The sequence below is a fragment of the Trachemys scripta genome, chromosome 2 (assembly GCF_013100865.1).
Source record: "Trachemys scripta elegans isolate TJP31775 chromosome 2, CAS_Tse_1.0, whole genome shotgun sequence".
NCBI classification, from domain to species: Eukaryota; Metazoa; Chordata; order Testudines; family Emydidae; genus Trachemys; species Trachemys scripta.
In genome coordinates this window covers 31,595,365-31,608,918 of record NC_048299.1, presented here as the reverse complement: position 1 = coordinate 31,608,918, position 13,554 = coordinate 31,595,365, and the positions used below count along the sequence as shown (strand labels likewise).

Here is a 13,554-nt window from a genome sequence, read left to right as displayed (position 1 = left end):
GGAGGTCTCTACAGAAGACAGAAAATCCACCTTGTAGTGCTTAATGAAGATGTTAGCTGTAGATCAAGTGTCCACTTTGCAAATTGCTGAAGAGGACACACTTGCTCATGAGGTCACTAAGGATCTCATGGATTGCACCTTGATCTCTTCTGTGACAGCAACCTCTGATAATTCACAGGCTTTCATAATACAAAGTCTAAACCATCTAGCAATGGAGGAGTTGGAAGCACTGAGTCCCTGGCATTTTGGCTGGCAGAACACACAGCCTATTCTTCTTGTGGATTCTGTACACTTGAGATAGATTTTCAATGCTCTTCTGACATCTAAGCTGTGCCACATCTTTTTCAGTTTCATGCTGTGGTTTTGGACAGAACAAAGGAAGCACAATCTTTTGGGAAATGCGGAAGGAGGAATTTACCTTAGAAAGAAAGGATTCTGGTGTTCTGAGCACCACCTTGTCCTTGTGGAACACGCAGTAAGGTCCCTGTATAGATAAGGCTGCCATCTCTGACACTTGCCTGGCAGACATGACAGCTACTAAGAAACAAGCCTTAATGGATAAATAAAAGGCTGACACTGTAGTTTGAAACTTGAAGGGACGGGTTGTCAGGGCCTTCAAAATTAGTGGAAGCTCCTATTTTGGGAAGACTAGCTTGACCATTGGTGTGGCTAATCGGACTGCTCAAAAGAATCTGGCTACCTGTGGACTGTCTGCCAAGAAGCCTGAGGATCCTTTGAAGCACATGCTACTAAGAGCTGACAACTGACATGCAATGGTACTGGGCTAAAGGCCTCTATCTATGCCTCTATGGAAAAAGTCCAGAATGGTTGGAATTCCTGAATTTCTGGCATTTGCCTTGTGCTTTTGGCACCAATTGTTGAATCTGGACCAGATAGAGGTGTACACCTTTAGTGTCAATACTCTCCTAGATGAAAGCAATGTCTTCATGACTCTGGAGGACAGACTGAGACCTTCTAGTGCTTCCATCTCAATAGCCAGGATGTCAGTTGAAGCTGTTTCAGATGGGGAGGAAGAAGAGGACGTTGCAAAAGGATGTCTGGTCTCCATGGAAGCTGGAGTGGGGGGTTCCCGTTTCAGCTCTGCCAGGTCTGAGAACCAACATCTCCTTGGCCAATGAGGAGTTATCAGTATTACTGCTGCCTGTTCTCATTTTATTTTCTGGACCACCTTCCCCAGTAGTGGAAATGGTGGATATGTGTAACGTATTAACTATGCAATAAGGCATCTGTCTCCACAGACCTGGGATCTGCCTTGTGAAGTATTTTGGCTTCTTTGCATTCATATGATTCACAAACAGGTAGGCTGAAGGGATGCTGAACATCTGAACAATTAAGTTGAAAATCTGCTGATTTAGGCAGCACTCAGAGTTGTTGACTTGGTGCTTGCTGAGCCAATCTGCCTTTTGGTTCAGGTCCCTTTTGACGTGGATTGCTCTGGGGAAAAGGAGGAACTGTTCAGCTCACCTCATTACTTCCATTGCCTGGAAGGCAAGTGGACATGCCTTTGCAGACATTGCTGTGGGCTGATTACCATTGTAAGGAGTTGAATACCTGTGTCAGAACCTGTACATGATTGTTTATGTGTTCCAGGGCCTGGCCTCACACCTTTAATATGAAGGCTTGAAGACTTCTGATGCATGATTGTGCCCATGGAGTGATCCCTATGCACAACACCAGGAATCCTAGCAGTTGGAGGCACAGTGCTTCGACAGGCCTCCTGCAGCTCTGGAGCAAGAAAATAAGTTTCCAGATTTTCTGAAACCTTTTTAATAATGGGTAGATCTTCACTACCAAAGTGTCTATTTATACCTCCAGGTGGGTTATTCTGGTGGATGGAGCCAGAGAACTTTTCTAGGCACTGGTGATGAAGATGTGTGCTTAGAGCAGATTCAACGTCCAAGACGTGGCCCTGTGCGCTGCTGACTGCAATGGAGCTCTGATCAGGATGTCGCCCAGGAAGGGATACAGTTGAGTTGCCAGCAACCTGAGTCTGCTGAACCTGGGAAGGCTGCCTCACAAATACAGCACTGCTTGGATTTAACCAGCTGCTTTCTTGCCTGTTCTATCATGCCTGTAAGGGTCAGAGGAGCTTGCAGGGAGACGTTGTTCTGGATATTCAGTGGTGATTAAACCCCTAAAGGGGTTAACTGATCCAGGAAAGAGGATGAATGCCAAAGAAGCATTGCTGCCCACTGCCCAAAAAAATGGGCAGAAATTTTAAAATAGAAAGGGCCAGGTGGGAGCAAAAGAAACTATCACTGTTTTCTACTGCAGAGGCAAAGAATGTGGCACTCAAACAGAGGGGCATGGCCAGACCATTTGGTGCCAAAATGCTGATCCACTTCCCTAAGCTGCAGAGACAGGAGAGCAGCCCAGATGTCCAGAATTGTGGGAGATGCTGGGCTGCAGAAAAGTATCACTTCTACATCAGACAGCTTTAAACCATTTTATTATCAAGTGAAAGCCATGTTAGGGTAGGTACCATGTCTTCTTTTATGTTGTTTTGGAACCTACCAAGAAAATGAATTAATAATTCTTATTGATAATTAGTAATTAATGTCTTCTTGATAACGTAGGCCCAGATCTTCCTTCAGTGAACAGGAATACATTTTATATAAGCATTTAGTATTAGGAAATTCTAGCTCTCCGTTGCATGGCTTTAAAATTACACAAATTAAGATCAAATTCCTTACAATTAGCAGAGTATAAAAAAGTAGGGTCCCAATTGATGTGTAAAAAAGAATAATGTTTACAGGAAAAAAATAGGAAAATGGAAGGGGAGTAATAAGATCATCAACTTCAAACTGCCAAGGTTTCTGTACGCAAATATAAGAAGCATATCAAAGAAAACAAGAAAATTGGAAAGTATTGTATGTGCTCATATAGGGAATTTTGACATCATGGGTTTAACCAAAACATGGTGCAGACACAAATATTTATAAAGTGACATTATATATTTTTTCAAAAAAGTCATATAGAACAAAAAGCGTAACTTTATGTACAGTATTCAGAAAAGTTTGGGAACTACTGAAATTGATATTCTAACATTTTTTATTACTGAAATGTGGAAACCAACTATCACTAATTTAAAACAGTAACTGGCAATATTTTAATTTTATAAACGTCAACAAACTTTCTTTGTTACAAAGGTTCACTGTAGGTTTACACATATGGTAATGTTAAATTATTCTGTAACAGGTGAAATGCACCTCTCCTGCATAAAGCCTGAGTAATCATGTGGCATGAAGAAGAAAGAAGCATATGCTCCACCAGTGGCCCTACTCTAGATATGGGCTGCGAGTGTGGAGGCCACTGGATCTGCATAAATGCCAATTTCATGGCCCCACCCATCCATTCCACCCTAGCCTTCTGTGCTGACCTATGTGGAGCCAATATAGAGATCCTCTTTCATGGCAGGCAGGGGATACACAGTCTGCATGGCTGCTCAGCCTGCAGCTTCCCCATGAAGCTTTAATATAGGGCTTCAAGGGGAGCCATCAACTTGAAAATCACACTTCCATCTGAAAATGTTGAACTACGTTGTTACAAGTAACCCCTAAGAGATTGGAGGCGGGGGTGGGGGAAATCTTTCCCTTTTTTCCTAGTTTTATTGCTTTACTAACTTGACAGCACTTTAAGGTATAGTCAGTTTCAGTGTATTGTTCATGGTGCTCATCCTTCCCCAATCCCTTTAAAGGGATGTGTACCAGTAACATCAGCAGCAGAGCTGAAATTGAAAATAATTATGAACAAACAGCAAGCAGACGTGTGCCCAGAGAGAATAGCTAGGGGAGAGGATGGGTGAGCCTGAGCATGTTAAGTGTTCTGCTCTCAGGACTACCCAAAAGATTTCTCTAAACATAAAGAGAGGAGCAGAAAACCCTTATAACAATTTTTTAAATGTCAGGATTTACTATTTAAAGGTTGCTCTACCAGGAAACTGATTTTGTTTTTAATGCATTAGTTAAAAAAATCATATTGACAGTGTCACCTTCACTGGTGTGAAAAGCCTTTGTCTGCTACCCCACAGGTGAATTTCACAATGGCATTAATTAAGCCTTTGTAGAGTTTTGCTACATTTTTCTGTTTGGATTGCTGTGCTTTGGAACAAAGTATAAATAATGTTTTTTGAGGTAGCATGATTCATAACACATAATTTAACATTCCAATATCAACAGAGTTGAGTATACTTTTCTTTGCACTTTTTCATAATTATTTGCATCTCTTGGACAATACACTGATATTCTGTCATTACCAACATTACTATAGTAGTGGTTTTTATGTTTTGAATTAAGAAACTAATTAATCTAAATCTGTTTCCATTAAGATCATTCTTTTGAATTAATGACCTACACAGTTCCTTTATTCTTGCTTTGTAAAAGAGGCATGTATTAATATATTTATAGTTTATATATAAACTTTGAAAATTAATGTAATGCTCATAAAAGTGGGTGACTAGTAGCACTGGCAGTTGTTGTGCAAATTTTCCCACAGGGCTCCAATACCTCAATCACATTGATGCCAACTCGCAACTGCTTGTTCACAAGTCATTCTTAGGCCACTCTGGAATCCACCATGTGTAGTGGTTTAGTGATGTATAAAAACAGTGACTAACTTCAGACCAGCAAACTATCATTTGTAGCTTCCAGAAGTGGAATGGTTTATGCATTGGCCAGTACAACCTACCTCTACATTTAAAAAATGTCTTAAATCTATCACACACAAAATAACATTAACCAAATCATTGTATTGGTATTAACAAACAGCAGTTTTAACTTTAATTCAATATCTTTTCTACAGCATAGTGACCCAAATCGGGCAGCATAGTGACCCTTAATGCAGCCTAAGTCTACAATATCTGTTCCATTGCCCTCTATAGCCCAGGAAAAACACTTTTGAAAGGAATTTCAAGGGTGGGGTGGGGGTTTCTGGCAATACAACTCTCAGAGCCGGGTGAGCTAAGTGTCCAGTATAGACCCTAAGCACAGGTGATGGGGGACCTACTCAGTTGTATAATGAAAAGTCTTAGCTATCAAATACAGGCAACATGTATCAGTAATAACAGTCCAAGATACAGGCAGGTGCATCCCTTTCTTGAAAGAAGGGAAATACATGTAACATATCACTTGTTAATATAAAATCTTAGAGGAGACTGTGTCAATAAAAAAGAAAGGAAAATACAATTCAGAATGACTTGGTTAGTTTGGAAAAGGGGCAGGTAAGTGGTTTATAGAAATCAGTGTGGAAAACTGTAAGATGCTGAATCTATGAATCAAAATCAGGAGGAAATGTTCCTTCAACTATTTCATGATGTTTATAAAGTATTAAAAAGAAAGGTAGATACACAGAAATTGTTGATCCTCTAAGTTGCTTAGTTCTTCACAGGAAATGTTGACTTCAGTGGGAGTTGAGAGCATTTGGTACAGTAATACTCAGACATCAGTAGTTCAGGAGCCAAATTAGTGATCATCATTACCCAAAAGAGCCATAGTAGTGTGAATTCATTGTTTCATTTACTATATATATATATATATATATATATATATATATATATATATATAATTATCACAACATAATGACTGACCAGGTATTATTATTTTATCAACTACAGTTGGTTAATAACTTAGTAAAAGCATCCAGATTGGTTAATAACTTAGACTGGTTAATAATTAAATCACACAGTGTTTTAATACCATGTGCTACAAAGAGCTGCAGGAGACACAGTAAAGAGCCACTTGCAGCTCGTGAGCCTCAGTTCTGAGTATCACTGATGTAGTACTTCCAAGGGGGCTCCAGCACCTCACAGGATCAGGTCTTTAAATGTTGTGCAGAATGATTTATATCAGTGACAGAGTACAAAGGAAAATCAAAACTTGTGTTAATGGGGGCATTCATTAGAAATTGGAAGAAATCATTCCAGCCTTGTACAAGAGTTAGTGATGCAAGACTCCTAGATATTTTAGGGATATGCTTAAGAGAAACAAAACCTTTCATATTTTCTGTACCATGGATCATTGGGTCTAATCCATTCTAGACCAGTAAAGGAAAATAGTCACCTTTTTATCTCTGTTTGGCAGTCTATATGAAATAAATTAATAGTCCAGTTCTTTGTGCACAGCTGACTACTGCACAAGAACTACCATTCACAACTGGCACTTTTTGTTGGCAGTCTGAGCAGAGAATCTAAGGATTTCATTGGCATGGAGACTGAAATATGCTCTCAAGCCAAAAGGTGCTCCCTTGAGAACATGGTTGAGGTATGTAGGGTAGAGGAGACCCACTAGCTGTGCTGTTCACAGTCTGTTAATAGAACACTTTTATTTCCATTATTGTTCGACTAGCACCTTTCAGGATGCTTTACTGGGAACAGTATGCAGAGTTCTGGTTACATTATTATAAAGATGACATTTTACAAATAGAGAAAGTACAATTAAGGACAACCAGATTGCTATGAGCAGTAGATGGGTTTCTGTAGTTGTGTAGTTGTGTTTTAAATATTCAAATAAATAAATTAAATTATTTAAAGCAGTTAAAAGAATACAAGTAAAAGGCGACTAATTAGCAAGACTGTAAACATGAATTACTGAAAATCATGAGAAAATGTGATTATGATCTATAAATAAGGCTGTGATTCTGTCACAGAGGTCATGGATTCTGTGATTTTCTGCAACCCCTGTGACTTTTGCAGCTGCAGTGGCTGGTGCAGTTGATCCCAGGGCTGCGGAGCTCCCCGTGGCCAGCTGCACAGGCCACTGCTTGGGCAGCCCAAGACAGCTGGCCCCAGGGAGCGTCCAAGCAGCGGTCCCAGGGGCTGCTGTGGGGAGCACCTGAGCAGCAGTCCTGGGGGCTGCCTCGAGGCCAGCCGCTCCAGCTGCTGCTTGGGCGGCTGGTCTCAGGGAGCACCCAAGCAGCGGTCCTAGGGTGGCTGGCCCTGGGGAGTGCCTGAGCAGCAGCAGGTGCTGGGGGGCAGTCACTAAATCTTAGCCTTATCTATAAACAATTACATTTTAGTAAATATATTCTCACCTTAGCATTTTCAATGCAGGGACAGATAGCCCACGCTGCACTTGCTTGAACATCTGGATGAGGATTTTTCAACAAGGACCACAACAAGCGAACTCCATCCAAGCGGTCAATTATCCTATTATACAAACAGACATTATAAAATCATAATTCATTATGGAGTAAACAATGTAAAATTGAAATTATGTAATTTAGTTTCAAAAGTCATGTTAAGGAATAGTGGTGTGATTTTTTTAATAAACAGTCTTGTGTTATTTAAGTGCTAGTGGTTTATTGGCAACTAAATATTATCAAGATTTTCTGTAAATGTTACTGTCACTAGATGGTTGTGCACAAATTTTTTAGACAAAAATGTGTTTTCTAACTAAAACTTATGGGTGTTTATCTTTTTCTCAGTATTTACACTTAAAATGCTTTATTCAAGGAACCAGTCAAACTGCATTATATCTAAGACTCATGTAAATCTAGAAACAAGCTATGTGCGATTTTAATGAGCTACATGCAAGGTGAAACCTTAATTCAAACATACTAGTTTCTTTCATATAGTAACAAATATTTTCCAAAACAAATATTTATGCCAAAAAACTATGTACTTAACTTTTTATTCAGTTTATGTTTAATTTATTTACTTCACAGTGTGACATATCTTAAAGTCCTATGTTTCTAATCTAGCATTAGGAATTAAAATGGTCACACCACAGTGCATCCTTTGTTGGGCATGAATAACGTGTAACTTGTTTCCCATGTGTTCCCTACTAACAAGACTAACATTGAACACTGTGTTATAATTACTTAAACACACAGTAATCAAAGTATCTTCATGACTAGCTGAAAAATGAATTATCATCAGAGTCATCTCTACACCATCTGTCTTATGTTTATATATCAATCAGTCTAGGGGATCATAACTTCACATTAGGGTCCACTGAGTACTTTAAATGGAGAGGAAGTCCAAACAAAACTTAATATCCTTTACAAACATGTCTTTGTTCAGAAAGATATGTTAAACTCAAAGCAGATGAGATGAAGATAAAGAAAATCAGGCATACTTTGATTTCTAACCTCAAAAGTAAAAGTTTAATTGTACACTGATAGTGCACATCTTATATTGTGAATCTTATAAAATATCACGCAAAAACATATAATTGTGTTCACTATGTGAAAGTTTGTCAGGATTTTTTTTAAACTAAGTATAAAATCAGTTCTGTACGTAATCATACAATTATATGATGCAGAAAAAATTACTTATGACATGAACTCTGTTTAAAGTAACGTGGGGCATTACTTACAACAAATTGATGCAACCTGGTTATGTAATTTTGCTCTCAAAATCTAGATTTTTCCCCAGAACTAAGGAGAACCTGATTTTAAAAGCCCTTTTTAATGCAAGACCTGCTAAATTGAAGGCAATCTCATTTATATACTCAGTGCCAAATATACCAACTGCCAGAAGAAAAGTCAACTGAGAAAGTAAGAAATCAGAGTTCGCATTGGCAGTAGCAGGACAAACCATAACAGCATAATGAGCCAGCACACAACTATGTAAACCATTGGTCCACATAGTAACAAAGACTGAAGGACAACTTTCAAAATCTCATATAGTTCTCCTTTCAATAACTTCAGCAATGCTTTCCTGTGAAAACACAAACAGGAAACTTTTTGCTGTTGGACTTAATTGAAAAAGGGCCCAGTGTATAGCTGGTATTTACTTCAGTGAAGCCAATGTAGTTAACACAATTGGTTGAGAGCACAAGAAAGCCCAAAATGATTGAAGAGGTACAGCAGTCTTCCAAAACAGTAATGAAAATGTACCAGCCCAGGCACTAATTCTGATCTTTTACCATAACCATAATGAGAATAATAAAAAAAAAACCCTCATCTTAATAATAGTTAATTTTCCTGAGAAAAATTAAAATGTGTGCACAATCTGTAGACAATTAGTAGCAGTAATCACAATGTGCTAATGGCCTTGCTATTATCTTATGGTAAGGGCTTTTTCAGGGGAGGGTTGACGGCGTTTCCTATAAGCATAATGGAAGAGGTGAATTTTTAAGGAGGAGGACAAGGTGGTGGCTTTACAGATTACGACTTTCCCCTTGCATGTAAGGGGCAGCATAGGCGAAAGTACAAAGGGACAGATATTTAAAGGTATTTAGACACTTAAAGATGAAGATAGGTGCCTAGTGGGATTTTCAAAAGCACACCAGACCCTAACAGGAGAGTGCTTATGGGAGAAGCAGACAAGCATGCGATCGCGATTGGCAGCTTGGCTTGGTAGACATGGCAGCCAGCGATTACCCAAGAAATCACCTAACCAAAAAGTAGCTCTAGTTTGTTTTCTCCCCTAGTATTATGACAGTAACTTGGTAAACTATAGAAGATATGGTGTCTTCTACTCAGAAGAACATCTTGTTACTGTAATATTTCTTTTCTCTCCCCCATCTCTTGAGGTTCCTCTGCATCTCTGCTGGAGCCCCAAAGATTTTCCTCATTTTGCCCTGTTTTACATAGTTTCACATAGACTCCAGTAATAGCCACATTTCTACCAGCAACAAACAGCACTGCTTTTGAAGTCTATGAGTATCTCCATCCTTAGTCAATCAGAGAAGTTACCATTGAGCAATGGGAGGTACTTCCTCTCCTGAGTGACTAAATATATTGCCTAAGCAAATATGGTAGCCCATCACTGCTACCAGCCCTAGAATCAAGGGATAGAGGTTATGCATTGAGCTCAGGTTTCCTGCACTGCACTACAGACCACAACTTCTAGGCTGGTTCAGCTTTCTCTTGTATTTTCCTTTAATTCTCCTTTCCCTTTCAAATTGACTGTCATTATGTTTTCAGTTTTCCTATCTGATATTCTAGTCTATAATTTTTCATACTGCACTCATCAGCACAGTGCATCTTGGCTCAAATTAGGTTGTATCCCATATTATTATTATTTATTTGTATGACAGCAGCACCTGTTGCCACTACTGAGATTGGGACACCATTGTGCTAGATACTGCACAAACACTTAATAAGAGACTGTTCCTGTCCCATAGAGTTTGCAAACAAAACAGAAGAGTCAGATAAAAGGCAGAAGAAAGAAATTATTATCCCCCTTTTACAGACATTACTGAGCCACACAGAGATTATGTAATTTTCCCAGGGTCACACAGGGACTGTGTGGCAGAGTCGAGAAATTGACCAGGTTTCCTGAGTCACAGTTCAGTGGAACTGAAACTATCAAAAAACTATCCTTCCTCCTTGAAGCATCTACCACTTCCCAATGCCTGACCTGGCTTTTCTGGAAGCAACATTTCTTGTGTGTGACTAAAGTTGAGGCTATTGATTAACAGTATAACCAACTGACTGACTTCACTCGTGGGGTTTGTTCTTAAAAATGTTCAAGAGACCAATAAACCAAATTTAGACAAATTTATTGTCTAAAGATAAAGCAACACAGTAAGAAAAGAACACATACATACCCTCCTTCAAGGAAGCAATTCTTATCTTGCAGCATATTCACCTTACACAGAAGGTGTGCTTTAAAGATACGTACCTAAACGTACTTCTATTTATATTGTGGTTGTTTACAAGCTAAAAGCCCCCTATACGTCACTTGAAGTTTAAGTTTAACCCACTAGTCTGTGCCAGCTTTGTCTGGGGATCCCAAATTCTAATAGCAGAAAACCAAACAGCCTTGCCCCGCCCACTTCCCCATGGTCCCGCCCATGCCCCCACCCCTTCCTCCAGGCCCCGCCCCTGCTCACTCCATCCCTCCTCCCTCCGTTGCTTGCTCCCCCCACCCTTGCTCACTCACTTATTTTCATCAGGCTATTCCAAGAGGTTAGGGTGTGGGAGAGGGTGAGGGCTCCGGCTAGGGGTGTGGGCTCTGGGGTGGAGCCAGGGATGAGGGGTTTAGGGTGCAGGAGGGGCTCTGGGCTGGGGGGTGGAACTGAGGGGTTCAGAGTGTGGGAGGGGGCTCTGGGTTGTGGCAGGGGGCTGGGGTGTGAGAGGAAGTGACGGCTCTGGTTGTGAGCACGAGCTCTGGGGTGGGGCCATGGATGAGGGATTTGGGGTGCAGGAGGGGGCTCCGGGCTGGGGGGTGGGGCTGAGGGGTTCGGAGTGTGGAAGGGGGCTCAGGCCTGAGGCAGGGGGTTGGGGTATGGAAGGGCGTAGGGGCTCTAGTCTGGGGATGCGGGCTCTAGGGTGGGGCCAGAAATGGGGGATTCAGGGTGCGGGAGGGGGCTTTGGGCTGGGAAAGGTGATTGGGGTGCAGGGTGTGGGCTCTGGAAGGGAGTTTGGATGTGGGAGGGAGTTCCAAGATGGGGAAGGGAGTTGGGGTATAGGAGGGGGTTCGGGATGTGAATTCCGGGAGGTGCTGACCTCAGGCAGCTCACGAGTAGTGGCAACATGTCCCTTTGGCTCCTAGATGAAGGGGTGGCCAGGGGGCTTTGCGTGATGACCCCGCCCGCAGGCACCATCCTCACAGCTCCCATTGGCCGTGGTTCCTGGCCAATGGGACCTGCGGAGACGGCCCTTGGGGCAGGGGCTGTGTGCAGTGCCCCTGTGGCTGCCTCTCTGTCTAGGAGCCAGAGGGTAATGCTGGCTGCTTCCCGGGAGCCTTGTGGAGCCAGGCAGGGAGCCTGGCAGCCCCACTGCACCGCCAACCAGACTTTTAATGGCCCGGTCAGCAGTGCTGACCAGAGCCGCCAGGGGCCTTTTTCAACCAAGTGTTCCAGCTTTGTCCATGGTACATCCCTGTATTTTCCCATATCTTGTTTTGAATACTACATTCCAGGTGATGATGAGCCATGATAGTACTCCCTAACAGTACTGGGTATAGAGTATTCATGTATTATTGCTTTGACAAGTTTCCTATTTTCTAATGCCAAGCTGACTTTAGCTTTGCAAAGCATTGTTGGATACCTGAAATGGGGGAACAGAATTGTGGGAGGAGTATAATACATTCAGTTAACATACCTTCCCAACATCCATATATATAATGTATATTATATTAATATCATGCACATAATACCATTAGTGTGGTGTTTACTACATCTAACACATACGTATTGGCTAACAAAGCTCTTTTTCTGGTGAGATGGCTTTTTCTTCATCTGTTTTTTTTTTTGTCTCTATCTCTTCTTAGTCTTTCCAGATTTTCTTTTCTCTTCTCCTGCTCTCTCACATATTCCCCATTGCTTATTTCCTTTAGCCACGATTTTCTTCTTGCCACATAAATAGCTGCATTCATAACTGCAAAGTCTAAGTCAGGTATTGGTAAGCTATGTACCATTTCCAAATAATACATTCAAAAATGTCTAATGAAAAATGGAGGCAAATATTAAATTTATTATATTTCCTCATCATTTATATATTGACTAATTTAGCTGAAGTATGCAGATTCATATGAAAATGACTTACTGGCCTTCACACAAAATTCCCAGTGAAGTCAATGTTACAAGTGTATAACTACACTCAAATTCTGGCTCACAAAGTCCATTCAAGATGGAATAACCAGAACAAGAAACACTGGTGGTCGAAACCTGTGAAGTGCTGAGCATTTGCAATTGGCATTGGAGTCAATGGACCCGATCCTGCCCCTGTTAAAGGGAGTTCTGCCATTCTCTTCAACAATGGAACAGTACTGGGCCCAAAGCAGACTTAAAATGCATAATAAGAAAGAATGGACAAAGCTGCTATGTCGACGGGTGAAACCCTCCCATTGATATAGTGCTGTCTACACCGGAAGTTTGGTCGGTATAACTGAGTCGCTCAGGGGTGTGGATTTTCCACACTCCTGAGCAACGTAATTATACTGACATAGGCCTGTAGTGTAGACCAGGCCTGAGCTGTGACTGAGCTGAACTCAGTGCAGCTGACACATGGAAGTGGGGAAAGGGGGCTGCATCCTACCTTTTCAGGCCCAGAGTTCTGGGGCTGCCTGGAGACTCATCTGGCTTGTTCAGTGGCACAATTTAGAGCAGCCTGTAAGTTTTCCATGGCCTCAAGCAGCTGTTCTGGCAACTGGGAATAACCAGAGTGTATTCCATCGGTGCCCCTTTCCACTGGCCACAACTTCTATACCACAAACCAAGAGTGAGGGTGGCATAGAGCTGCTGTCAGCTCTGCACTATTTGAGGATTCCCCTTACAAAACTAATTTCCAGGGGCACTCAAAACAGCTGGCCAACTATATGCATATAGAATGCATGCCTTATGGGCACTGAATTTCAAAGCAGTTCAGTAAGTTTCCTAGGATGAGATGTTCCTGCTGTTTCTATGACCAATTCTAGGCAGACTTTGGTCATACTGGAGAGGTTGTTACTTAGATAATTTAATATCATAAAATGCTTGGGAAGACCTTGGGGTTGTTGCTTAGGATCACTAGTTACTTAATAAAGATTGTCTTTCACACAGGTTTCACTGTATTTATTTTAAAGACCTACAAGGCCATCATGGCTAAATTTGTTTGCTGGCCAGGATAACAGTTCTAGGAACACATAGCAATTTTATATTCCTA

General features: G+C 41.2%; 1 protein-coding gene across 1 annotated transcript in view; it reads right to left on the bottom strand.

The window, feature by feature from the left end:
- The window catches only part of ARMC4 (armadillo repeat containing 4), a 196,603-nt gene that overhangs the window by 51,932 nt on the left and 131,117 nt on the right, over nt 1-13,554 (bottom strand). Inside the window, exon 16 of the mRNA XM_034759339.1 lies at nt 7,048-7,162. Coding sequence (XP_034615230.1) covers nt 7,048-7,162 — 115 coding nt within the window. The remainder of the gene's footprint in view (nt 1-7,047; nt 7,163-13,554) is intronic.